Below are 27,678 nucleotides of genomic sequence, written 5' to 3'. Positions count from 1 at the left end.
TGCTGTCTACAAAAGTATTTTATTGAAGTACATGTTCTATAAATGAACTGCATGACATTCACCATCTCTCCTGGCAACTTCTCAACCTCTTACAGCAATAAAGCAGCAGTCACAGAAAACAGAATCTACTGGTGACAAAACTAAAACAGAACAAAAGGGGCTGTTCTGTGAAGGGAGTAGTACACAGCGTTGTACGAGATCTTCAGTTTCTTTGCAATTTCTCACATGGAAAAGCCTTCATTTCTCAGAACAAGAACAGACTGATGAGTTTCAGAAGCAAGGTCTTTGTTTCTGGCCATTTTGAGCCTGTAATCAAACCCACAAATGCTGATGCTCCAGATACTCAACGAGTCTAAAGAAGGCCAGTTTTATTGCGTCTTTATTCAGAACAACAGTTTTCAGCTGTGCTAACATAAGTGTATAAGGGTTTTCTAATGATCAATTAGCCTTTTAAAATGATAAACCTGAATTAGCTAACACAAAGTGCCATTGGAACACAGGAGTGATGGTTACTGATAATGGGGCTCTGTACGCCTATGTAGATATTCCATAAAACATTTTTTAAAGCCGTTTCCAGCTACAATAGTCATTTACAACATTAACAATGTCTACACTGTATACCTGATCAATGATTTTAAAATGGACAAAATATGTGCTTTTCTTTCAAAAACAAGGACATTTCTAAGTGACCCCAAACTTTTGAACGGTAGAGGCGATCAGGGAACATCCTGTTGTCCACAAACCTGTGTGCTTCAGATACAGCATATATGTATACATTTAATCACAGTCAAGTATAAAGTTATGATACATTTTCTACTAGTTACACAATAGTACAAATATGCATGACAAAAACAATGACATGGATTGACACATACTAATGATAATGTTGACATTTCAAATCAAATCAAATTGTATTTGTCACATACACGTGGTTAGCAGGTGTTAATGCAAGTGTAGCGAAATTGCAAGTGTAGCGAAATTAGTGTAGCGAAATTAATTGAATCAAATAGTTAATTGACCATGAACATAGAGAGTAGGAGTGTACCACTCAGTAATAGTTACTGGATAACAGCTGTAGTGATGTCCAGCTATATGACATTGGTCTCTCTGCCCGGGCTGTTAGAGTAGGGAAACAAGTAAGCAGGGTGAGGCAACCCCAACTACAGAAGACAATGTGGGTTGGAATTTCACATTGATTGGAGTAACCGTTTGTCTCTGCAAGTTCCTTTAGATAAAAATGTAATTTAGCAGATGCTTTTATCAACTATAGAGGACGCTGGATTTGGATGCTAGGAGCTGTGTGGAAGCAGAACAGAGGGACGGATTGTCCTGTTTCATAAACAGGAAACACCTCAGATACCTGTACTTTCAGGAGGTGGAAAAAATGTATCACTCATGCAGTCTAAGTGAGACTATAAGCATATAGGCAAACAGTTATTCACACAATGATTTCCGTTTACAATAAATGTCTCTAAGCGTTTCATAAAGCACATCTAAAAGGTACAGCATTCTACCCATCACGTGCCTAGAATAAAGAACAGCATTCTACCCTGTGCTTCCAATGATCTCTGATAATGCATATTAGAGTGAATTGCTCCACATGCATCATATACTGTGGTATATACAAAACAAACAGATATAGTGCTGCCCGTTCTAGGCACAGTGCATCCATATTACTTGACATTCAATGTTGTGCTACTAGTGCTTCTACAACTACAGTTTACCAACTGTATATGAGATTAACACAAATATATCAATTGTAAATGGTTTGGATGAATCTAAATAAAAACTGTTAATCTGCAAACTTGTGCAAATGTCCAGAGTAAGAGAGTAAAATGGAAAGGTAAGAGTTGAAGGTCTTAGCCTTCAGGATTCTTTTGGACAGGCTGAGAACTCAATGTATTCTCCATTCTGAAACACACAAGGGGAAAACAGTTAAGAGCTGAATTTCAAGCAGTGCTGTTCAATACAAAGGGCAGCAGTGATGACATCAAATGAAGGCTTTCTTTGCAATCTCTGCTACTAATCCACATAATGCATCTCAGAGTAAACTTCTCACCAGGCGGTCATCATACCAGACAACACAGCTTAGAGGCCATCACAGGAACAAATCACAAAAGCCAGGCAGACTACAACTGCAAAGGTTTGTGTCACTGTCTAATCGAACTCAACCAGGCAGCCATTTTGAAAACACTCATGTAGGTCATACTCAGATGCAACACATCACCATACAATGAGAGGAGACAAAGGTATGACCACCAAGCACAGGAGAATCCAAAGAGCTAGTTGTGGCCCTTCTAGATTTACCTCAGCAATATCTTTAAACAGAGGCTGGAAGTAAGCAAAAAAACATGTTATTGGAGCACATGGCAAAGTTGAAACTACGTCCCTATTCTGTAGCCTACATGGTTTAACTAGCCTATATGTCAAATCTAATTTATAGGCTACCTCTTAGATGTTTCATGCCACACCATTCATTCACAAGCATGGATCATAGTAATGTTTTAGTAAATATATTGCTAATCTGATAAACATCTATAAAAACTCAGTCAAATCTGTTAATACAGGGATGAGATGAGACTCATTCTCATGTTGAAAAGTAAAATGACCAAAGATGGATTACCTCATTACTTTCATCTGACTGATGAGGAAAAACAGTGGTGACTAGGAGGTTTTTAATAAATAGGAAATTGTAACAAGTTGAAGATAGAAAAAAAGTGGATCATACAGTGTGCTGAACTGGTTTAGGTTCGTCACACAATATAAACGGACAAAGACAGGTACAGTAAAATATTATTCACTTTGTTTGATTTCAGTGAGCTCAGGTCGGGGAGAGAAGCTCTCTTAATTGAGGCAGAGATGAACACTGTTGGAGGAGCACAGAGGAGAACAGTAAAGCTAGATCACAGTCCATCTCTTACCTGGGCGTGGTACTGGCTGACCTGGTGTAAGAAGTCAATCACAACTTCATTCCCCACAGCCTTAGCCTAAGAGAGAAAACCTAATGATCAATCTTACATAACTAGTCTGGTTTACTTTTACAGTACACATCCTTTACTATCCATGTTACATAACTAGACTGGGTTACCCTTAGCCTACACATCCTTTACTATCCATGTTTGTAAGTTGGAGAGACTCCCAGTCCCAAACACTCACCACCTCCATCGGAGTCTGCCCGTCGTAGCCTGGCGTGTCCAGGTCTCCCCCGGCCAGGTGCCACATCTCCAGGCCCTCAATGTCAGCACTGGCTGCCAGACTGCGACACAGTACCAGATAATTCATTGGGAGGGTTGATATTCAAGAGGTTCCATGATAAAGGGACTAAACAAGCAATCAGATATCTACAGTAATAACATCAGGTTTTATAGTATAATCTTAGAATAAACCCGCTACTTGATTCTGAATAGGACTGAGTGTGCTCGTTTGCCTCCAGAGACAAAGGTCTTGCTCCAGTAACAGACTAAATCTATCTTTTCTAAAAGTGAGGATTTCAGCTAAACGGAGCAATTCAGGGTTCTGTGGTGTTGGTGATGTTTGGATGCTGCAGAGGTCTGAAGCTATGTGGTCAGGGAGCATTCCAAGTGTTTACGCAAGACAACTAGGACAACTGGTCGTACCTGCACAAACTATGTAGGATCAGTATTGGACAATACATGTGTGAGAAAGTGCTGTGTGTTTCTCACCTGCACAGCTCTGAGCCGGCATCCTCCAACTCATCCCTGGAGAAATGAGCTCCAGTCTTTCTCAGCAGCTTCACCACCTCTTTGTGTCTGGATGGACAGACAGACGGACAGACACACACACACGCATAGATATGACCGACCCTTTTCAAATACAGATGCTATACACAGTGAACTAGAATCAAGGAAAAGATGAAAGGTAGAAAGAAAATCAACATCACACAGTGTGAGTCAGAGTTCAACTGAAACCATAAGGTGGAACACTACTGATCCATTGTTTGAGGTCTGATTTATTAGGACTGCAATGTGTATTAGTCATATTTCTAGTTTTCAAAGTATCTGCTGACAGTGACCGGTTATGGCACTGTGACTGGGTGCTAAACGAGTAGCGACAAGTTCCAGTTAACCACCCACACATGGAGTCTTAACAGAACGTCTCAGCAGTTCCAAGGATACACTACACAATGGTGGGGGCAGAAAGCACAGCTCCAAGTTGGCACACTCCTCAAATAGAGACATGTCTAAAGATGGCCAGAACCAGGGACACTTTGAGATAAGGGTTGGCCATAGAGACAGTGGCAAGCTAAGGCTAATGTATTTCCAGTCCTTTTGTAAGAGACTAGTCACAGTTTCTATCATCCATGAAACTGAAGACAGACAGGTAAGACTGGTTCAAGCCACTCCACTCAGTTTCACTCCTTATATGGTCATAAGGAAGGAGAGATAGGTGGCTTTGAAATGTGGTTTAAACTTAAAAATGGCATAAAGCCTAAAAAAACTAACAAATTCCATAAATTGTTCTTTATTGCAAGTACTGTAACTGTTACAAAATGGAACATATTGCATTATCATAGAGACTTACTGATTTTTGACAGTGTAAGAGAGACAGAATGGGACAAGGCCATTTCCCCAAGCACACAGGTGTCGGAGGTTAATTATGCTGCCAGGTTGAAAATCCCACTCTGCAACCCTCTGTCCTTCAGTTCCAAGTCCACATGGGCATGCCTGCCCTGCCAACAGTTTACAGCCACCTTTCTCAGTGCTCTCACACACACACTTGTACAAGTGTACACACTTGTGTATTTCTCCTTGAGGCACCCACAGCATGATATTTAAGACTGCAGCCTTGAATGTCTTACTCTCCCCAAGCGATGAGCACACGGCAATGTCAACAAATGATCATAAATACATGAAAATAACAACTTTGGGTGAAAATAAATACTGGCGCTATTGGCAGATTACAACTAGCAGCTAATTATTGTGGTGGCCTCAACTCCATCAGAACTCCTCTAGTTTCAACCCCCATCTGAGAGCCCCAGTAGCAGTCCTCCCCTCCTGGACATGATAGTAATTTAGCAGGCCCAGACTCCCTGCCTCAGACAACGTAATGACCTGCAGTCTAGCGGCCTACTGTTTGTACACCATTCCCTCTAAAGACTGCCATGGAAATATAAGGAGGTTGTTAATGGCCAAATGCCCCACTTAATTCTGTGTGAATGATATCATTACTGTGTGATGCACACCCCCCTCCCTGGGCAGATAGAAGCCATCATTTAGAATGGGCTACTGGGGGCTTGAATCATAAGGAATGGGTGAACATCTACTGTAGAGGCAAAGCTTTTAAGGACATATCATACTCCATTTCCACCAACGCCATCCCTCTATTCCTCAACAGACCTCAGCCACCCCCCCAAAATGTAAAGCTCTCGTCTTTGCCCACATGTTAGCTCAGTCCTACCTGAAGCGCACAGCATTGCGTAGGGGTGTGTCCCCATAGCGGTCTTTGGCGTAGACAGTGGCGCCCTGGCTCAGTAGATACTGCACCACTTTGAGGTGGCCCTCACAGGAAGCGATGTGCAGAGGGGTACGTCCATCATAGTCCCCCAGACTTAGGTTACTGCCCTGATGACAAGAAACACATCTCATACTGTATAGTTAAATAATAAATCAATATTACTCTGTCATGGTAATACTGTGTATTTTAAAACAATGTATTGAGGTATCAAACCCATATAGTGAACGTTGTGCTACACATTGACCTGGTGCACACCTTACTGTCACCGTTCAGACTCATCTCAAATTGATACTGGGTGGTTCGAAACTCTGAATGCTGATTGGCTGACAGCCGTGGTATATCAGACCGTATTCAACGTGCATGACAAAACATACATTTTTACTGCTCTAATTAAGTTGGTAACCAGTTTATAATAGCAATAAGGCACCTCGGTCGGTTTGTGATATATGGCCAATATACTACGGCTAAGGGCTGTGTCCAAGCACTCCATGTTGAGTCGTGCATAAGAACAGCCCTTAGCCGTGCATAAGAACAGCCCTTATCCGTGCATTAGAACAGCCCTTATCCGTGCATTAGAACAGCCCTTATCCGTGCATTAGAACAGCCCTTAGCCGTGGTATATTGGCAATATACCACACCCTCTCGGGCCTTATTGCTTAAATATATCACCTATAAAATAGGTTCAACCAACTGTAGCGTGGGACTGAGGGAGTAATACAAGCACACACATTTTTCTCTTTCACCCTGTACACTGATGATGTTCTGGGTCAATTTGACCCAATACACTAAATACATAAATCTTTGATACTTATACCAAAGTCATAAATCAAATTACATTTTAAGCTAATTTTTAGCCAAACTTCAGATCACTATCCTTCGGCCTCTGAACATCACAAGGAAAACATACTTATATCCTTGAGATAGTCATGGTTAGACCTTTACTGCATAAAATACAGTTTGTCTCTAGCACAAAGGTCAATGTCAAATTGCAGGTCAAGTACATAGTTTCTTTGTTTTACAAGTTAATTAACCCTACCTAGAGGTCTAGATGAGGGGTCATGGTGAAAAAAATGAAGTTAAATAGTATTTCAGAGTTGTTAAATTCACTACTGGGTCAAAATGACCTTCAACATAAGGGGTCTCGTAAAAGAAGACCAAATATGCTGTATTCTTTTCACCAAGCAGGCTAGGTGAACACAGTCTTCAGAGTGGAACAGGAATAGATAGAACTGGTATTTAACATTGGATTTTGAGAGTCATTTGGGCTACTAGGCATCTATCTGCATTCTGCATTGAGCCGGTGAATGTAGCAGAACCAGTCAGGTCATCATAACATATGTGACTTTCATGGTACAGTGCAAAGTCTGTGGTATCAGTATGGAAACGTGTCATATAACACACAAACATATGGTTTGAACTCTGTCCTACAGTCCTGTAATCATGTGGTTAGAACAGGTGTTTTCTTCTCCCCTCCTTATAGTATGTGAGGTCAGTTGTTGCAGTGATTCTTTTTACTAACAGACATGTTATATTTACGTAAATGTTCCTCACCATCTCCTTTATGGCATCCAAGGCCTCCACGTCTCCCACCTTAGAAGCGGCACAAGCTAAGGTGGGGGTCAGAGCATCCCGGACGGCTTCTAGCTCCTGGAAACATCAGCAGAAAAACCATCAGCTGTCATGTCAATACAAAGACTGACAATCAGTAGAGGAATGCTTTATGTAACGTGTTGTAAGTAACGCCTATAAAAATACACTATCAAGTTGGATTTAACACTTTGGAAAAAACCCAACCTCTTTGGCATTGCAATGACTTGAGAAAGTTGTTTTTTTGTACTTCACTGTCCTATCAGATAAGCCAGAGCCCGATGAAAACATGTCAGGTGGAAAGTAACCCCGTAGACTCAGTGGTGGTGAGTGTGTGTGATGTGGCTGGCTGTGCGGTGGCCTCACCTCCTTACAGCTGATGCTCAGGGACTTGGCGATGACCTGGATGAAGCGACTGTCGCTCAGAGTGAGCTTGGCCCCCTGCAGGTCAGCAATCATCTCTCCCCTCAGGTTCTGACTCAGCATCTGGACAGGTACAACAGAGACAACAAAGGACAGATAACACACAAACACAGTCAATACAGACAAGCATGATCAAGGATTCCACCATCATGTCACTGAGCTTTATCCGCATGTGAATCATCCCTGCCATCTATTGCTGGTATTTTCTTCTTAAAATAGGACTAACACAGATGTCACTCTAAAGTTCAGCCTAATGTTGACATTCGCTTCAAAAGATTTTCTATAAGGGGCCTACAAAGTGTAGTGAGGTAATGAGTGGTTTGACTGGGACTCCTACCTTTATTTTGGCCTCTTTGTTGAGGTCCGTCCTGGCCAGCACGTAGGACAGCTTGCACAGGGCAGCCTCAGGAGTCATGTCACAGCCTGCCACCAGTCCTGCGTCACTCAAGGCCTGAGGGGATCAGGAAGACATGTTAACACACATCCATCCACATCATGTGCACTCTCCCACTGAACACAGTGTTCTGGGGTACCTTTCCGGTGGCGTACGATGTGGTGACAGAACCCCTTAGACACTGGGTGCAGTTGACCATGATCACGCCCCTCTCTGTGGCATTCCGGAACTCCTCAAGCAGGTCAGCACGGTTGTCAGGGGCGTTTCCACTACCATACGTCTCAAGGACGATGCCCTCCATGGGCGCCTGCAGGAAGGACTTCACCTGCACACACAAACAGACACAGACAGCGAGATGAGCGGCCATCTCAGTCTGGCTTGTGGACAAAGAAGGAGTGTATGAAGCTAGGATCAGGTTTAACAACCTGCCCAGACCCCCAGCCCATCTGGTGCATATGCCCCCCAGGGTGATTCACTGGCTCTAGGATCTCTCTTTAAAACACCAGCTCTGGCATCTGGAGGAGATGACTCAAATGGCCAGGCAGGGGGAACCATTAACTTCAAGGTGTTCAGAGACAGCAGCATTTCACTTGGCAACGGTCCTGAGACTCAACTTGTGGAGGGAGGGAATCATAGCAAGTTATCTTCCACTGGATTTCAGATCAAGCGGCTAGCTAGCCAAAAATGTGTGCAACACAGAACCCCAAATAAACCCCATGCTGGCAGAGACCATGGAAGGCAGATAACATAAATTTAAAAAAGCATGATGGCCAGCGTAGGCAGAGGGACCAGATTGAGACAGTAAAGCCATCCTCCCCTCAATCTGTAGCGAGGGAGGCGTATCTAATTGTTTAAGTGTCTGTGCCAAGCCCCTCGTCTTTAGCGGGTAATTGGACATGCCCCATAACCCTGTCTCATTTTTCACTGGACTAAACGCCGCTGGCAGCCCCAAAGCTGCTCCCGGCTGTATGCAGACCACTTGGAACGCCCACACGATGCTGGCTCGTCAGAAAACACAGTAGGACCTGCATGAGAGGATTCACCACAACAGAGCTACAATGAAGAGTTTTAGATAAATATGACCCCAAATGGCTGTTCTGATTTAGTCTTTCTACAATAGGGTATTACTTTCACTATTACTGTATATCAGAAGTAGGAAGACAGTTGTGATTTAGTCTTTCTACAATAGGGTATTACTTTCACTATTACTGTATATCAGAAGTAGGAAGACAGTTGTGATTTAGTCTTTCTACAATAGGGTATTACTTTAACTATTGCCGTATATCAGAAGTAGGAAGACAGTTGTGATTTAATGATGTGGTTGAATAGTCAACAGAAACAGGGCAGAGCCACTATCCACCCCTTCTCACCCCCACCCTGGGAAGCCTCTTACAGTCATCGCAGTGATGCCAGGGAAGAGTCTCAGCAGACCCACATTACGGTTCATCTGAGTGCTCACTCTGAACCGCGAGGTTGTGTTTGCTCTCCACACCGTGTCCCAGTTAACTGCAGGGGAGAGGGAAAGAGTTCAGTGAAAACATCAATCCATCGGCCACGTCAAAGATTTGAACACATAACAGGACAGACCCAGTATTACACCACTTGATTACTTTTAATATCCACTTCAGCATTGGCCAGAGGAGCCAGGTTAGGAGAATTGAAGGCATTGAAACTCCCAGAATCCACCTTGGTCACACGGTTGCCCCGGTACAGCTTGTTGTGGAAATACAGACAAACCTAGAGACGCAGATGGAGAATGAATGAAACCTCCTAAGACATCATTATTAAGCATATACACTGAACCAAAATATAAAACGCAACATGTAAAGTGTTGGTCCCATGTTTCATGAGCTGAAATAAAAGATCTCAGAAATGTCCCAAATCCACAAAAATGTTGTGTACAAATTTGTTTACATCCCTGTTAGTGAGCATTTCTCCTTTGACAAGATATTACATCCACCTTACATGTGGCATATCAAGAAGCTGATTAAACAGCATGATCATTACACAGGTGCACCTTGTGCTGGGGGCACAAGGCCACTAAAATGTGCGATTTTGTCACAACACAATGCCACAGATGTCTCAAGTTGAGGGAGTGTGCAATTGGCATGCTGACTGCAGGAAAGTCCTACACAGCTGTTCCCAGATAATTTAATGTTCATTTCTCTACTATAAGGGGCCTTCAATGTCATTTTAGAGAATTTGGCAGTACGTTCAACCGGCCTCACAACCGCAGACCACGTGTATGGCGTTGTGTGGGCGAGCGGTTTGCTCATGTCAACGTTGTGAACAGAGTGCCCCATTGTAAAGGTGGGGTTATGGTATGGGCTGCTATGGACATCGAATACAATAGCATTTTATCAAAATCAATTTTAACGCAGAGATACCTTGACAAGAGCCTGAGGCCCATTGTCCTGCCACTCAGCCGCTCTCCCCCTCTAACCCTGGTCTGGGAGTCCAGTAACATGGTTGCCTACCCCTGTACTAGTGGTATAGTATATACACGAAGTGTACAAAACAAGGTGTCGAAAGTGTTCCACAGGGATGCTGGTCCATGTTGACTCCAATGCTTCCCACAGTTTTGTCAAGTTGGTTGGATGTCCTTCAGGTGGTGGACCATTCTTGATACACATGGGAAACTGTTGAGCGTAAAAAAATCCAGCAGCGTTGCAGTTCTTGACACAAAGTGGTGTGCCTGGCTACTAACACCATACCCTGTTCAAAGGCACTTAAATATTCTGTCTTACCCATTCACCCTCTGAATGGCACACATACACAATCCATGTCTAAATTGTCTCCAGGCTTAAATCCTTCTTTAACCGGTCTCCTCCCCTTCATCTACACTGATTGACATCAATAAGGGATCATGTCTTTCACATGGATTCACCTGGTCAGTCTGTCATGGAAAGAACGTATCCTTAATGTTTTCTACGCTCCCTTCTACAGTCACAGTCATTTTGTGCTATTGACTTAACAGAGCATATGACAAACCAATTGATAAAACACAATTACAATCACATTTTCCTCATATCTTCATTTAAAAAGGTATCATTCCATCTTTATCGATAGTAGCACATCGTCTAGATACAGCATTATATAAAGGCCCCGGAGAGTGTGTACATGTTGTTATTCCGTGACTCTTAAAGATAAAACATGCTTTGACAACTCAGAAGTCTCATCTGGCAGTTTCAGGTCCTGTATTGCGACACTCACACATTCATGCTTTACTGAACAGTCTTGTTAGACAGGTGGTTTAAGGCTTTTGGTGCCTATTGTCTGCCAACAAAGTTCATCCTCACACTTCATCAATCAGGGAGGACATAGCCAGTCATATCACCTTATTACCATAGCAGGCTAAAAAGCTAGACACATGTCAACAGCATGGACAATAGTATGAACACATTCAATTAAGAGAAATGTGATATAGTTCTCATCTAAAAATGTGCAACTAGGAATATTTGGCCAAGATGATTCAACTACATTGCATTCAAAAACAAGTGCAGGTGACATGTAGTCAGCTGTGTGTGAGTGCTGCTCCAAGAAGAAGTGTCCCTCCCTCCTCTACTCACCTCAGGAATGACAAACTGACCAGCGATCAGCAGTGCCCCCAACAGGTTGTCTCTTCCATCGTTCCTCATCTCATAGATCGGCACCTGCAAGAGGTCATAAAACAACATTTCACCCTTCTGTTATCTTTATGAAGCAGTTTAGCTGTACGGATGGCAGGTGTACCTGGGAGCCGGTGAGGATGACAGGCTTCCCCAGGTGCTCACACATGAAGGACAGAGCAGATGCTGTGTAGGCCATGGTGTCCGTGCCGTGGAGAATGACAAAACCGTCATACTTCTCATAGTGTTTCTGGAACCAAGAGACAAAGAGAACAGGATCAGACTTTAATCAAAGGTTCCAAGGTCAAAATGTGTAGCCTACATCTTGCCACAGGCTACTTGAAATAAGTACTGTATTTAATACAAACGCTCCAGTACAGTAACATAACAGGAAAGGGACAGCTGAATTTTACTTCAGTGAATGACTTGAGATTGTTGTGTTATTGCATCATAATGCCTCTGCTTATGTAAATGGTTAAAGTCAGGGTTATGGTTAATGTTGGGGTGAAGTGCAGATAAATAAAATGACCACACCAAGTACCTCAATGTCCTTCCCAATTGTAGCCCAGTCATCTGTGGTCATATTGCAAGAGTCCAGCAAGGGGCTGTACTCTAAAACAGTGTACACTATCCTCTTATTTTGTTTACACAGCCTGGGAAAAGACAAGTTGAGTCACAATCATCCTATAATAACCAAATCTTCAGAAAACACCCAAAGAAACTCTGCGTCTCCAACAGAGAAGACAGTTTACATAGAGACACAAACAATCCAGGTTAAGCAAATGTGGCTATTACATTTTTTTTTTTAAACAACCCTCTTTTTTGTCTTGGTTGTTCTGTTTACTTTACAAACTCATTAAGACATGGAGCCGGTTCTGTTAACATGAGGAAAAGGCTGAAGATAAAGGAAAAGAGTGAAACAAGCCTAGCCTACTTTATGAAGCGAGACAAAATCTATTTGGTTGGACCTTCTGTTTCAGCAGCAGGGTGCCCAAACCAGTTCCTAAGCGCTGGGTGTGAATTATGGACATGATGAGGGAGGGGGCGACTCCCTGGGAAGTCTATGATGCTGCATGAGGAGTTACTAATTTGCGGGCGTTCTGAGGGGTAAGGGGTGCCTTTTGGGAGTACGGAGGGGGGATGAAAAGGGGTGTGTTCATGTTTTAGCGAGACCCCATGTTCTAATTAGACGGGCAGCTCATCCTGGCCTCCCATGCATATTAATATGTCCTCTAGATGGAGGTAACGTTGGCGTCCCGTATTCTCCTGCTTGCACTCTATTAAGAGATTGTGCCTGGACTAAGCAGCTGTGCAAAGATTTACCGTCTAATCTCCATTTTTAAGACATGGGACAAGACACTGGAGGGCAGGGGGTGCAAACCATTGAACCCCCCCTTATTGAGGGTTCAATAGAACAGCAGGGGAAATAGCAAGCTTACCCCTCAGCACCTAAGCAAAGGCCTAAAGACACCCACCTAATTAGCCCTGGCTCCAGACACAATCCTCAGACATATGTTGTTGATAATATTAAAGTGATAGTGTCGCTGAAAACAATATTCAAATCACAAATGATTCATTTATCTCCTGGTATAGCCGACGGTGTGGCAGGGAAATGGGTATTAGCATATCGAGGGTTGGGTAGGATGCTGCCCTGTGGCCTGGCCTGCTGATGAGGAACAGAGTGGTGACAGAGGCAAATGGGAGGTTGGGGTGAAGGCTTCCCACAGGGAATCTCACTACTGCTGCTTTTCACTCAGCTGTTCAATAAAATCAACAAACCAACTTCCTACTCCACACAATGTAAAACATTTAAGCAATGTTAGGATATATTGACATTAGCTTTGTCAATGTTATTTCAAGTCCACTGCACATGCTCACTGCAAAGCATAACATAAACGAAACAAAAACCAAATAACTCAGGCATTAGGGACATTTAACAGCAATGTTTGGTGACAGCTAGTATGTGTTAATCAACATTAACTTGAAGCCACAAAAAGGAACATAATGATGGTAATTATGAAAATTAACCTTACAGAAGCAAGGAGGAAAGAGTATGATTGAATCAACTTCTGAAATTACACTGAAAACATAATGAGACTGATACATTTGTCTGTGGGACGGAATCTGAATCCATACGTCCTATGAATCTCCTGTGAGACTGTTGAAGCGATGAGGAGTAGAAGGCTATGGAGGTGACATGGCAGTCCTCCAAACAAACATTACCATGAACCAAGCAGGCACAGTGCCACCAGCCCCCCTTCATGCAAACAGCTTAAAAATAGCATGCTTGTGTAGTTCTCTTATCTGTCCCCTATAACCCAGGCCCACCCTGCCCCCTCCAGTCTCTATATCTGTGGTCCTGAGCTGCTCTGAGTGGGTTTGAGGTGGAGGTGCTGAGACCTGTGCTGGGTGTCTGTGTAGCGATTAGCGTGCAGGCAGGCAGAGGCGCCCCCACTGCCACCGGCATCACAGGCCCAGAAAGGAGAGGAGGTTGCTGGGAGGGATTTGACCCAGGGTGCATTGGCCTGGGCTCAGGCAACCTCCGTTTGGAAGAGCGATAGCCAGCACCCCTCGGATCCGACCTGCCAGGACCATATTCAGCAGAGGGCCCTCTCGCTGCTCCTGAACACACGCACTGAGAACCAGACTACAGGAATCAAACATGCTCAACACAGATTAGCCTCGCTCTCTGCCAGCGTGGCACCAGCAACCCCTCGCATGCCTATTCTCTCTCTGGCAGCAGCAATACTCCTGGGGTTGCTACTGTAACATTACAGAAACATTATGAGAACTTGACTGTTCTGCACTGTTTTTAGCTAGACATGAACCAATGAGAGTAGCTCCCTCCAGCGGGAGCGAGGCGAAGTATCTGAAGAGAGGGAATAAGGGTAGAATGTCAGGCAGGCGTGAACACCGCTACTGAAATGCTGCAGCACAACTCCCTACAGGTGTGTGCTCCAATGATCCCTCCCTGACAGGTCCACACAGACAACAGAGCAAACTGTTCCTGCCAGGCACTGTTTGACACCAGGCGGGACAGATACAGAGGATTCAAACCACACAGCGTAGCGCAGGCACAGTATGCTACCAGTATTTCAGGACCTTTTTGATAGTTCATCAGCGAGGTGTGTCGGCATCCTGTCAAAACAGACAGTTTTAGAGTGAAATGTTCCCAGGCATGCAGGGAATAGAAACGTGTGTATGATATCCCCTAACAAACATTGTATATCCTGTAGGCCTACTGCTATGGAGGGGTCAAAGTGAACAGATTTTGGGGGAGGAGGTCAACTTTTATCCTGCCTTGTAGGTTGAAAAGCCCTGAAATAAAAGCTGTCAATGGTTATAAAACAGGAAGCAGAGCTTCAGTCTTGTGGGATGCAACGGTACCGTGAGCCCACGGTTCGGTAGGTATCACGCCTTACCACGGTAATGGTATGGTTTCGGTATCTTTATATTATAAAAAATAAAAACATCACCCTTAAAACAATGAACTCTTCTTTTTGCCTATAGACAAATGAAACTTTCCATCCAGAAAAATGGCAGCATGACTGACTAGGCCTGGTTTCTGTTTCTACTGTATGAAAAACATTACAATTAAAAGTGCTTCTTAGCTTTGACAACCTGTAGGTCTTCATCTCCCAGACCAGTACATAGTGAACCGTCACAGTGAGGTAGCTTTGAGTTGCTCTGGAGGGCCAACTATCAGTGGAAAGAGCTAGATTGGGTGTCTGTGTCAATTCCTTTTCAATTTCTCTCTGTGGTGTTTCACAGAGTTTGGGAATTTGTTTGCTGCTGAAATGTGTGCGGGAGGGGACATTGTAACGCAGTAATAATTTTTTATTTTTCATCAGGTGATGAAATCCCGAGTCAGTAACCACCGAATAGGGCTGCAAATCTTTGGCTATGAATACTCCCACTGCTATCATTATTTCTTTGCTTTTCTGAATTTGTCGCAAATTGTTGTTGGAAGGCAGCAGCGAGAGATTGTTCTGTTTTGGCTAACGAGTGGACTCTCCTTGCTCCAGCTCCACCTGCAAGGGATACGGCCGGGTGACGGCCACGTAAATGACACGTTAGAAGTGTTTCCACTCGAGTAGCCGACAGTGGCAAAGCAACGCTTGCAGACTGTACTTTGCAGACTGTTTGTTTATGGTCTTCTTTACCCTCGTCATTGTATTGACCGCTGAATCCAGAATGTTCCCACACAGCAGATTTGAAAGACGGCGGTGCCTCTTTAAATGTGCTTCTCTCTGTCTCGCTAGCGCTCGCCATTGTCACGTTGGAGATGAGATAATATTTGTTTTTAGTTCCCCCCTCTTCATGGGGCCCCTTTAGAGAGGTTTCCTACTGAGAAGTCATTGCAAATTGTCCATTAGTTGTTTAACAGGGAGAGGGTTGCGGTCACTACATTGAGACATTGCTGTGGAGTGAAGTTTGTCAGCCCTCAGGAGCCCCCTAACGGCCACAAGCTGTGCGTCTGGTTCTCTGGATCTGAATGTACAACGTGTGTGTAGTCTGCAGCGCAATAACAACATTTTGGAAATTATAGGAAGATGACAGGCATACCGTAATTCTGCTGTTCACGTGTAAATATTGAACCGTACGGGGCGTAGCGAACGGTTCGATAACACACTGTGTACCGTTGCATCCCTACAATACACACTCATCTCCTGGTTAAAGAAATGGTAAGGGCGTGAAAATGTATGTATCGGTAGTACCGGTAGATTGAGGTCCCCTTCACATATTTCTATAAGAACAGTTATAGCCTAACTACTATTACTCTACTCTAATTTTATCATCATCTGTATCAAACTCCAAACTCTCCATCTGAAGTTTGTCAGTCAAACAGCACAAGGTTGCGTTTTCTACAGTGATGATGTGTTACATGGATAGTAATCTTTTCACAGTTTGAATGATTGTACGAAGACTGTACAATAAAGTAAAACATGTCAACATTTAACGCTAGCCTATATATTAATAACAGCAAAGACAAAGTAAAAAGAAGCAGAATAAACAGAAATAGAAGGCTGCAGAGGAGCCCAGGAGAGGTGAGGTGAGGTGGAGTGTATGGGTGACTTACGGCAGGACAAGGGTGTTCTCCTGTGGGCCACTCGTGCTGTAGTAGTCGTACATACGGGTCTGCAGGGCATACTGCTCATCATGGAGGATGGGAAGCTTTCGCAGGGCCTTAACAAACGCATTAGGCTCTGGGGACAGCACTGTGGATGAGAGGGACAGAGAGAAAGAAGATGTTGCCATTAGTGTACAGAGCAACATAACTAATCAGAGTTCAGGAAGGGTGAGCCCAATAACAGCCTACATAGATCTGAGTGTGATGTTTATTTTGAAGAGAGGGTAGCAGTAAGCAACATTTTGGAGCATTCAGATAGCATATTCCTATGTAGAACACACACTCTCTGACATGTAGAATAAGGTTTCACGTCAGCTCTATTCGTGGCATTTCTATCTGCAACGTTCAATAACGTTTGGCTACGAAAGCGTTTGGCTATCGAATGTAGCCCAGGTTTACTATTCCCAGTAAATCATGCCTTGTATTATACTCAACCCTAGTGGCAAATGTGAGAATTACATCAATATGAAAAGTAGGCTGTTTGGAATATAGTTCTAATCATTCATGTATTGGGAAATGTCTTATATAACTCATCATAGGTCAATAGCCTACCAGAATATGCTAATCTAATAAACCAACAACAGAGCCTGGGTCTTCAATGGTGAAGTCAGTTACCACTGAGTGCCCATTTCCTGAAATGAGTCCCCAAGTAGCCGGAGTAGGTTGCAGGCTAAGTGTCACACTGGCACATGACTGCAAATGCGTTTCAATGGGAGAGATGAGGCAGGGCAGCTGAGAGGAGTGAAACCTGAGTCCAACCCCCTGGAATAAACTGCTGGCTAAAATTAGGACCTGTGAAAAGTGGACCACCAGCCAGCCACATGTTACAGTAGATGGAAAGATTGCATAAAGATAATTCTTGGGACTTCCCAACAGAACCTTTGGAATGGTGTGAAAACGGTAGACCTAGAAACTATGGCCATGTTATTTATGGTCTAGTGTTTACTCCAAGTACCATCCACAGTAATGGATGCTGAATGAAATGAGAAGGGCTGGTTAGCCTAGAGATCGCATTCAGCAGACATTTGATCCAAAGCGCTTAACAGTTAACACATTTCCTTGGCCCACAAAGGAATCTTCATTCTTTCCCCATGTCCCATTCCAGGAAATGAACTATTCAGGAAACAGTAGCTTTCAGTATTCCTCAAGGTTCCGTTTCAGGATCTCTCTCTCCTTTTACTGCTATGCGAACGACACACATCTGTACATTTCAATGAAACATGGTGAAACCCCAAAATTGCATATCCTTGAAGCCTGTGTTTCAGACATAAGGAAGAGGATGGCGGCAAATGTTCTACTTTTAAACTCGGACAAAACAGAGATGCTATTTCTAGGTCCCAAGAAACAAAGAGCTGGTTATACAGTCGTCTCAAATAAAATTGAAGGACCTCAGCGTTACTCTGGACCGTGATCTCTCTTTCGACAAACAGAGCAATAATATTTCAAGGGCAGCTTTCTCCCCCCATCTTCATAACATTGCAAAAATCTGAAACCTTCTATCCAAAAATGATGCAGAAAAACTAATCTGTGCTTTTGTCACTTCTAGATTAGACTACTGCAATGCTCTACTCTCCGGCTACCCTGATAAAGCACTAAATAAAAACTTTAGCTAGTGCTAAATATGGCTGCTAGAATCTTGACTAGAACCCAAAAAAATGTATCATATTACTCCAGTGCTAGCCTCTCTACACCTTCTACCTGTTAATACTAGGGCTGATTTCAAGATGTTACTTCTAAACTACAAAGCACTACATGGACGTTCTCATCTCTCCAATTTGGCCCTACAGTACATACCTACACATACGCTACGGTCACAAGACACAGTCCTCCTTATTGTCCCTAGACTTTCTAAGCAAACATCTGGAGGCAGGGCTTTCACTTATAGAGCTACATTTTAATGGAATGGTCTGTCTCTCCATGTGAGACGCAGACTTGGTCTCGAACTTAAGTCTTTACTGAAGACTCATCTCTTCAGTAGGCCCTATGAGTGTAGTCTGGCCCAGGGGTGCAAAGGTGAACGGCAAGGCACTGGAGCGAAGAACCGCCCTTGCAGTCTCCCCACTGGGACTCTCTGCCACTATTACAGAGGCAGAGAGTTTCTCTCTCTATCCAAAGAATGGAGTTGAAAAGATGGGCAGATAAAAGTTCCAGTGTTGTATCGCAAATGTAATTATCTTTGTAAGGGTGTGTGGATGAAAGCTCCTGATTCAGCAGATCTTTTCCTCAAATTCATATTCTAGACTGCCAAAGGTTTGTGGTGAACACTATCATTTAGTTCAACTGTGACTGATTGGACAGTTACCCAGTACTGAAGCAAACAATACCTTTGTTTGTCTTGTACCCTTAAACATAATATTATTAAGTTGAGTCCTGCTGTTGCCTAATCTTGTATGTCATAGCTAGTTATTCATTAGTTGACCGTTAGGGCAGTACACATCCATCCACACTGTGTGTTGGTAGCAAATGTTGAAACTTTAATCTTTACTAAACATGCATGGACAAACATGACCATGATTTTCAAGGTACAACGAATATGTTGCAAGAAGTTCACATGACCTTCTACAGCAGGGTTCCCCTACTGGCAGCCCAAATGTGGCCGATGGGTGGTTTTATTCCTCCCTACGTTTCCTGAACAAAAATTATATATTTTTATGTTTTATTTTTATTGCTGGGCTCCCGAGTGGCGCAGCGGTCTAAGGCACTGCATCTCAGTGATAGACCCGTCACTACAGACCATGGTTCAATTCCAGGCTGTATCGCAACCGGCCGTCATTGGTAGTCCCATAGAGCAGCGCCTAGCGTCGTCCAGGTTAGGCCGTCATTGTAAATAAGAATCTGTTCTTAACGGACTTAAATAAAAGGTTAAATAAAAAATAAACTGTAAAAACACCAGGAAATCAGCTCAAATGACTTTAATTTTGTAACTGTGTTCCCAAGTATTCCACGCGTAATAGAGAGACACGTGATCGTATACAAAAAAAAAATAATGTTAGAAATGACTATCACATATTATCTCTGTTTGGGCTTCTTGTTATCAATTTGCGATTATTTGTAAATATGTTCCCCCCTACGACCATCCGCGGCTGAATGTAGTTGATGATTCCTGTTCTACAGTTAGATAATTACGTCTAAGTGTTTTATTGTTATAATTTACAAAACAAGTGTAACAGCAGTTTCATTTGACAACTCACGAAACGTGTATTCATAACGTCTTGCAACGGAAACAGTTTACCGTTTAAGAACCAAACGGAAGGAAACGGAGAGGGACCTACCAGAATTTGACCAATATAAACTCGTTTCCGTTGCAATAGTTTTTCGTTTGGAGTAAATGGTTTCTGTTGCAAAACGTTTCGTCTGTGTAATGAATTCACTGCGACTGTAGCTAGCAAGTTTCCTCCATCAATATGCGCGCGTCACACAGCATCATTCAAATCAAATAAATGTACTTTGTTTGGGCAACAACAAATACATTTTAAAAGTCCCGGTCAAAACCTCTTTACCGTTATTATGGTACATCATCCCGATAGTTCCTCCGGTGTTGATGACCAAGACTCGCGCTTCAGCACAGGGGCTCACATCTAGAGACTCAACACTGTTGCTGCTCGACAACCTCCTTCGTCGGCCTGGCTGTGCCACATTGCTCCGGTAAAAAGAAGTTTGCGATTTAAACACATCAGACTGATCAAGTTGACTCAACCTTGAATGGGACAAAGCTCTAGTGAGAGAGGTCATTTCTGAAGCTGGAGACGGATATGAGGTAGACTTTTTACATTCCGCCATGATTCCTATACAGCTGATGGCGGAAGAGTGCATGTTGAACCAAGGGATGTTCTTAAAGTGACAGACCGCTACCAATGACAGGGTGCTGTGATGTGCCAAAACGCAATTTACAGAGAAACGTATCTATATCAGAACTGTAATGTTACTAATCTGCTTGATTGTATTATAAACCTAAGCAAATATAATGATTCACAATGATAATATTGCCCAAAATGTTTTTCCAAGTAAAACAATGCGCATGCAATGCCATGATAACAGTGAGACTAACACCATGCCCAAACCAGACCCGCGCCATCGTGTGCAAATTGATTTTGTCCATCCAGACCAAACGCGATCACGACACTGAAATATCAAAACAATTATATTAATTTGGGGACAGGTTGAAAAGCATTAAACATTTATGGGAATTTAGCTAGCTAACTTGCAGTTACTAGCTAATTTGGCCTAGGATATAAACGTTGCTGTTATTTTACCTGAAATGCACAAGGTCCTCTACGCCGACAATTGATCCACACATAAAACAGTCAACGGAATCGTTTCTAGTCATCTCTCCTCCTTCCAGGCTTTTTCTTCTTTGGACTTTATATGGCAATTGCCATCTAACTTTCATAATAAGGTGTATTACCACTACTGACCGAACTCAGTTCATCTTTCAATCACCCACGTAATTATAGCCAATGTGGAGATGGCATGTGGGTATCTGCTTCTATAAACCAATGAAGAGATGGGAGTCAGGACTTGCACTGTGTTCAGCATCACAAATAGAACTGACTTCTATTTTAGCGCTTGGCAACACAGACGCTCGTTGGCACGCTTGAGCAGTGTGGATGCAATGATTGAATAACATGTATGTGTAAATGTATTTTGCAAAGCTCTGTGGTCAGCATGTGAGACTCACCAGAAGAAGGCATATATAAGCCTAGGCAACTGTACCACCTGACATGACATGACACCAACGCTTTACTAACGTCTGCGTGACGTGTCTGACTTACATGATTAGTGAGATATTTAACATTTCTTCTTCATTATGGAGAATGACAAGTTCTGAAAACGAACGTTTCTCTGTCTCATAATTTTACCCTATTAATTCAGGCATGTAATGTGCGATAATGCTATATGACTCAAAATATTGAGGTAACATGGTTAATTGCATAGTCCAAGAGTTTGGTGATGTTTGAAGGCAGTATTAACTGAGTGAAAAACTGGTTGGTATTTTCCCCATTGTCAGTAAGTTAATGGAGTTAGGCTAGGTTGCTAATGGTTTACATGAATGAGAAGGAATTAACATGGCGTACAAACGTTCTGTACTTTTTTTTCAAACTTATGGATCCAATTTGTTTTATTTTCCATGAACAAAGGCTCAGTTTACTTTAGGTAATATGTAAATATGTGATGTCATGATCAAATGCGTTAGTGTTAATATTTATACGAAAATAGCGTGTAACAGTTTGCTAGCTTGATGCTAACCAAATTTAGCTTGGAGTTTTTTAGAAATTGACACTGATAGTACAATGAGTTAAATATATATATATATATATATATATATATATATATATATACACACAGTTGAAGTCGGAAGTTTATACACCTTAGCCAAATACATTTACTCAGTTTTTCACAATTCCTGACATTTAATCCTAGTAAAAATTCCCTGTCTTAGGTCAGTTAGGATCACCACTTTATTTTAAGAATGTGAAATGTCAGAATAATAGTAAAGAGAATAATTTATTACAGATTTGATTTCTTTCATCACATTCCCTGTGGGTCAGTAGTTTACATACACTCAATTGGTATTTGGTAGTACTGCCTTTATATTGTTTGACTTGGGTCAAACATTTCGGGTAGCCTTCCACAAGCTTCCCACAATAAGTTGGGTGAATTTTGGCCCATTCCTCCTGACAGAGCTGGTGTAACTGAGTCTGGTTTGTAGGCCTCCTTGCTCGGACACGTTTTTTTCAGTTCTGCCCACATATTTTCTGTGGGATTGTGGTCAGGGCTTTCTGATGGCCACTCCAATACCTTGACTTTGTTGTCCTTAAGCCATTTTGCCGCAACTTTGGAAGTATGCTTGGGGTCATTGTCCATTTGGAAGACCCATTTGCTACCAAGCTTTAACTTCCTGACTGATGTCTTGAGATGTTGCTTCAATATAGCCACGTAATTTTCCATCCTCATGATGTCATCTATTTTGTGAAGTGCACCAGTCCCTCCTGCAGCAAAGCACCCCCACAACATGATGCTGCCACCCCTGTGCTTCACTGTTGGGATGGTGTTCTTCAGTTTGCATGCCTCCCCCTTTTTCCTCCAAACATAGCGATGGTCATTATGGCCAAACAGTTGAATTTTTGTTTCATCAGACCAGAGGACATTTCTCCAAAAAGTATGATCTTTGTCCCCATGTGCAGTTGCAAACCGTAGTCTGGCTTTTTTATGGCGGTTTTGGAGCAGTGGCTTCTTCCTTGCTGAGCAGCCTTTCTGGTTATGTCGATATAGAACTCGTTTTACTGTGGATATAGATACTTTTGTACCTGTTTCCTCCAGCATCTTCACAAGGTCCTTTGCTGTTGTTCTGGGATTGATTTGCACTTTTCGCACCAAAGTACATTCATCTCTAGGAGACAGATCGCGTCTCCTTCCTGAGCGGTGTGATGGCTGCGTGGTCCCATGGTGTTTATACTTGCATACTATTGTTTCTTTTTCTGAGGTCTTGGCTGATTTCTTTTGATTTTCCGATGATGTCAAGCAAAGAGGCACTGAGTTGGAAGGTAAGCCTTGAAATGCATCCACAGGTACACCTCCAATTGACTCAAATGATGTCAATTAGCCTATCAGAAGCTTCTAAAGCCATAACATCATTTTCTGGAATTTTCCAAGCTGTTTAAAGGCACAGTCAACTTAGTGTATGTAACCTTCTGACCCACTGGAATTGTGATACAGTGAATTATAAGTGAAATAATCTGTCTGTAAACAATTGTTGGAAAAATTACTTGTGTTATGCACAAAGTAGATGTCCTAACCAACTTGCCAAAACTATAGTTTGTTAACAAGAAATTTGTGGAGTGGTTGAAAAAAATGAGTTTTAATGACTCCAACCTAAGTGTATGTAAACTTCCAACTTCAACTGTATATATAAACTGAATGTGTAGATGTATGGTGACTTCACGTTTGGATGAACGGACCAACGGGACTGCCATGGGCAAGTCCCTTGACGGGTACCAGGAATGGTGGAAGGAGGACAATCTGAAGGTAATTATCTTTGCACACAACACAGCAGTGTCCAGGCCTCCAGAGTATTCACTCTGAATCACCTGCTATATGGAGGGGAGCCGCAGCAGTTAACTGATGTAAACAATACAATTGTATATAACATTATTGCATATACTGTAGTATTTAAAATGTTTTATTGACTTAGTGTTTTTATTTAGCTGTTTTTGTATAACGTACTTTGAGGTCACTGATACTCCACCTGATGTGGAAGTTGTCAAACCAGATCAGAACGCCTTCGAAGTCCACTTTCAGGCATGGACTGAGAAGGATGTGGAGGTTTTTGACTAGGTAAAAATTATTGTCCGCTGTTAATTTTATTTTCTGGCCTTCCAAGAGATATAAGAGATGTATTTTTAATAATATGAAATTTAATTGCATTAATTTCTATTATCAATCAAGGTGAGATTGAACATGGACTGAGCGCATGAGAAAAAGGAGAGCCACCCGAGAAGAATCAAGGGGACCAAGTGCTTCGACATCTAGGTGAATTATTTGGCTTGGAAGAAGGACGAAAGGAAGGCGAGACCCCGGAAAGCTTGGTGCTCTTTCGCTCCTAGCTGGGGTCAACATCTGTTAAGGTGAATACAGGGGCGAAAATCTGATCAACTTTGGAGGGGACAATTACATGACATTTTCTCAAGAGCAATTCCTGAGGGGGACACCAAAAGTAGTGCTGTAACACATAGCCTACATTGTAATATGGTAAATGTATATTGAGGAACCAAAGAAATAAGGTGTTTGCCGTACTCCTAACTACCGGTACCCAAAACTACACAACTAATCACAACAGCAATACCATTGCCTTTAACAAATCTTAGTTCAGACACCAGTTTAAGTTGAGAGTGGGGGTATCCATGGCATTTTCCAATTATGTTCCTATTTTACAAGTAAAAAAAATGGAGAACCTTTCATAATGTTGCCAAACAAAGACTCAACAAACTTACCTGAGACTCCCTGTCTCTGCCAGTCTGTCCCTGCATATCTGTCCCCAACTCTGCTGTCTGTGTGCCATCTGTTGCCTGCTCTGCCTAATGACATCATTGTGAAACATTTCCATTAGAATTTCATTTCTTTCTTATGAACATTTTATCAACTAGTCTTTGAGATATTAGGCTAGTAGGGTTCTTACTTTGCGTTTTGGTGTACTGAAAAATACTCTGATGTCCGTCTTTTATTTTTCTGCCATTTTTCTACCTGGCTGGCTGGCTACACACACACACACAGTGTGTAGGTTATTTACAGTAGGAGATGGGCTTCTATCATCTTATCTTTTATCATTCTATTTGGGCTTCGATCTAAAAGGTAGCTAGCAAATGTGAAACGGATTAAAATGACAAGAGTTGACAGCTGTATGAGTTCACCATTTACACAACATATGCTGCAACCTTTTGTAATTTTAATAGTTTGTTTCATAATGGCTGGCTTCCAACAATAGCTGAATTTGCAAAGCTAGCGAGCACCAATTCCGTTTCAGTGGTGTTTGCTATAATGTTTGCTACCCGGGTTAAATAAAGGTGAAATAAAATAAATAAATAAAAGTTCCCTTGCGACAATTTAGCTTTTGTACCGAGACCAGTTTGGACTTCAGTTTATCGCTAACCTTATCACAGGGACTTTGAAGCACTAATTTACATCATCTGCATGCTGATTTTGGAATAAATTGACGATAGCAAAGATTCCATCTTTGACGAGGCCACATAAATGGAATAGGTACTAGCTAGCTTAATAGTTAATATTTGCGCGCTAGCTCTGCATATTCAGCTAGTGTGTGTGCGCGATTGACTGGATTAACCTCAGGTCAGTTACGTTCATGGAGTGCCTTTCAGACAGTGGATACCACCCCTCTGTTACCTTGCCAACTAAGGAACTGGCAGTGGATCAAACCATTGTGAGGCAAAGGGTGGGGGGGTCGCAATCTTTTGAAACTTAAAAACGCGCTATTAAGTGTCTATAATCAGCACAATTGCTGGTCGTGTCCCCCCCGTCCCCCCCGGGATTTCCGCCCCTGGGTGAATATAAAAATGTCATAACTATTTGCATTTTCTGCCTTGTGGTGGGTGGCATCGCCATGCTGTCAGCAGTACCAACACTGGCCCAGGGGTTTTTACAAATAGTACATCTCAAGGCTAACCACTGGAACACATTAAGTAACTGCCATTTCCAGCTAGGTACTGTTAAGGTGTATGACTCCAGTCATCATGAAACCACCCTCGAGTTTCTCTCTACTCATCTCTCTTATCTTTCCCAGGGACCATCCCTTACCAACCCCACTGACATCAAAAATTACACAGGTATCCTTTCTTTTCTGTCTGCTATTCTGTCATTATTGCATGTCTAATCAAACATTTAAATTAAATAATTCAATAACTGTATTTTTACATACTTGATAATCATTAAACCTGTGTGTTTGCTTGTTTAAGTCCTCCTCCTACCCTGTTCCCTTTACTCTGCTCCTCTTCTCCAGGACCTAGGGGTTCTGCCTAACACCCAGACATGGATCCACCTGATGTCCTCCATTACCAACCACCCTCCAACTTTTCATTACATCAGCTACTGTTATTGTCAAGTTGTCATTATCTGCTAAGAAAGAGCAAGACAATTATCATACTGGGCACATAATGTGAGCTGCACAGATTAGCTAAAAACACTAGCACTGCAAACACTCAGAACAAAGAGGGCAGCAGCGCCTGGACTTCGCAGTTTGCCTCTTCGAGTCCACTACCTGTTGAAAACAAGTGACAGGCAGAACCTCCCATCCACACAAGCCCCACCTGCTCTCAATTCCACACACCAGAATTCTGTATTTCAGTCTATGATTGCCATGTGAGTGCACAAAAAATCTGAATGTAAATTGACACACATGTACCAAAAAAATATCAATGGTTATGTATTTAAATCTAAAATATTGCTAGATTGGTTTTCACAGCTGTTTCATAAGGTGTTCGTTATTGTAAATTGTAACTATCTCTTGATGGTATTTGTTAGTTCAACATTATTAGTTGTAACATAAGACAAACAATATATATATATATATTCAACCACAGGGGTGTACTAATGAGCTATGATTTAAATGTAAAAAAATTGTATCATAATTGAGGACTAAAGTTATTTCAGTGTAGGTAAGGGAATGCCTGTTTAAAATGAATACATGCCAGCCAGACAAGCCAGTGTATGAATCAAATGTATTTGCTTTGTGATAGGTAAGGTAAGTCACATTAATGTGTGTGGGGGGCATTGAAATGATATTATGTTTACCCTGATGCCTGTTTAAGATGATAAATAACATTCATCGCAATGGTTAGCTTATGCAAATAATATGAATACATTTTGCCTAATTAGTAAATGACGTGGGGGAAAATCGGGATCCTAGTCAGGATTTTGTTTGTCAATTCCAGATTAAATATATGTCTTCATGTCTATCAAATATGTAGGTAAATGTGGGCCAAATCAATGACAAACAGTTTAAATGTTCATGACAAATGTTCATGACATGTGATCAAAACAGGCTGGGGTGTTTTCGGTTACGTTAAATCTAGCTGCGCAAAACCTTCGGTAGGCTAGTGGACTACGGACATAATAGTGGAGTTTATCATTGTTATAGACTAGACCGCTTTATAACATCTGGACAGTTGCTTTTCCTATGGCTAAGCAAATACGTGGTAGCTTATGCTTTTTCACGTCTCTATAACAAGGCCTATGTCCTCACATAACCCCTCAATTCGAACCCTGCTTTTAAGCATAAAACATCTCCACAGAAATGTAAAGACTAAGGATTGCATGGTGACAGTCTGTTAATCCGGTAAACTGGGAAGACGGGGGAAAACGAGGTAAAATCACGACATCAGTGATTTTCAGGTCAGAGAAAGTTGCCAGAGATTCCGAGTTGGTTGACTGTTCAAAACAAAAATCCCAGTCTGAGCTAGTTTTTTTCAGAGTTCCCAGTTGTCTTGAACGTACTGAAGTCGGATATTGTCGACTTCCGAGATGTTTTGAATGCGTTACTAGAGACCTAG

At 42.3% G+C, this 27,678-nt stretch overlaps 1 protein-coding gene and 1 long non-coding RNA gene across 8 annotated transcripts; one reads left to right on the top strand and one right to left on the bottom strand.

Moving 5' to 3' along the window:
- On the bottom strand, positions 1-20,438 carry LOC106595288 (60 kDa lysophospholipase). Of its 3 annotated transcripts, XM_014186734.2 has the most exons (18): positions 20,119-20,438; positions 16,568-16,706; positions 14,590-14,625; positions 12,029-12,140; positions 11,612-11,737; positions 11,449-11,532; positions 9,490-9,616; positions 9,273-9,385; positions 8,019-8,204; positions 7,823-7,936; positions 7,429-7,548; positions 7,027-7,122; positions 5,419-5,582; positions 3,684-3,770; positions 3,157-3,256; positions 2,922-2,987; positions 2,308-2,331; positions 1-1,911 (listed from the first exon to the last, which is right to left on the bottom strand). In XM_014186734.2, the coding sequence occupies exons 1-18, from the start codon at positions 20,429-20,431 to the stop codon at positions 1,867-1,869; spliced, it is 2,052 nt and encodes a 683-aa protein (XP_014042209.1). In that variant the 5' UTR covers positions 20,432-20,438; the 3' UTR covers positions 1-1,866. The 3 variants fall into 3 exon arrangements, with proteins under 3 accessions (XP_014042209.1, XP_014042300.1, XP_045572178.1); XM_014186825.2 differs by lacking the exon at positions 2,308-2,331; XM_045716222.1 differs by lacking the exon at positions 14,590-14,625.
- On the top strand, positions 20,104-27,100 carry LOC106595174 (uncharacterized). 5 transcript variants are annotated; one of them, XR_006769501.1, is made up of 6 exons: positions 20,104-20,375; positions 23,545-23,644; positions 23,849-23,953; positions 24,065-24,243; positions 25,914-25,956; positions 26,130-27,100. It is a non-coding gene; the product is annotated as an uncharacterized lncRNA (long non-coding RNA). The 5 variants fall into 5 exon arrangements; XR_006769499.1 differs by having other exon boundaries at positions 23,824-23,953; XR_001326359.2 differs by lacking the exon at positions 20,104-20,375 and having other exon boundaries at positions 23,290-23,644.
- The last annotated feature ends 578 nt before the right edge of the window (positions 27,101-27,678 follow it).

This window comes from Salmo salar, chromosome ssa01 (genome assembly GCF_905237065.1).
Source record: "Salmo salar chromosome ssa01, Ssal_v3.1, whole genome shotgun sequence".
Classification (NCBI taxonomy): Eukaryota; Metazoa; Chordata; class Actinopteri; order Salmoniformes; family Salmonidae; genus Salmo; species Salmo salar.
Note: the sequence above shows the minus strand (reverse complement) of the source record. Positions and strands in the feature narration are given on the sequence as shown.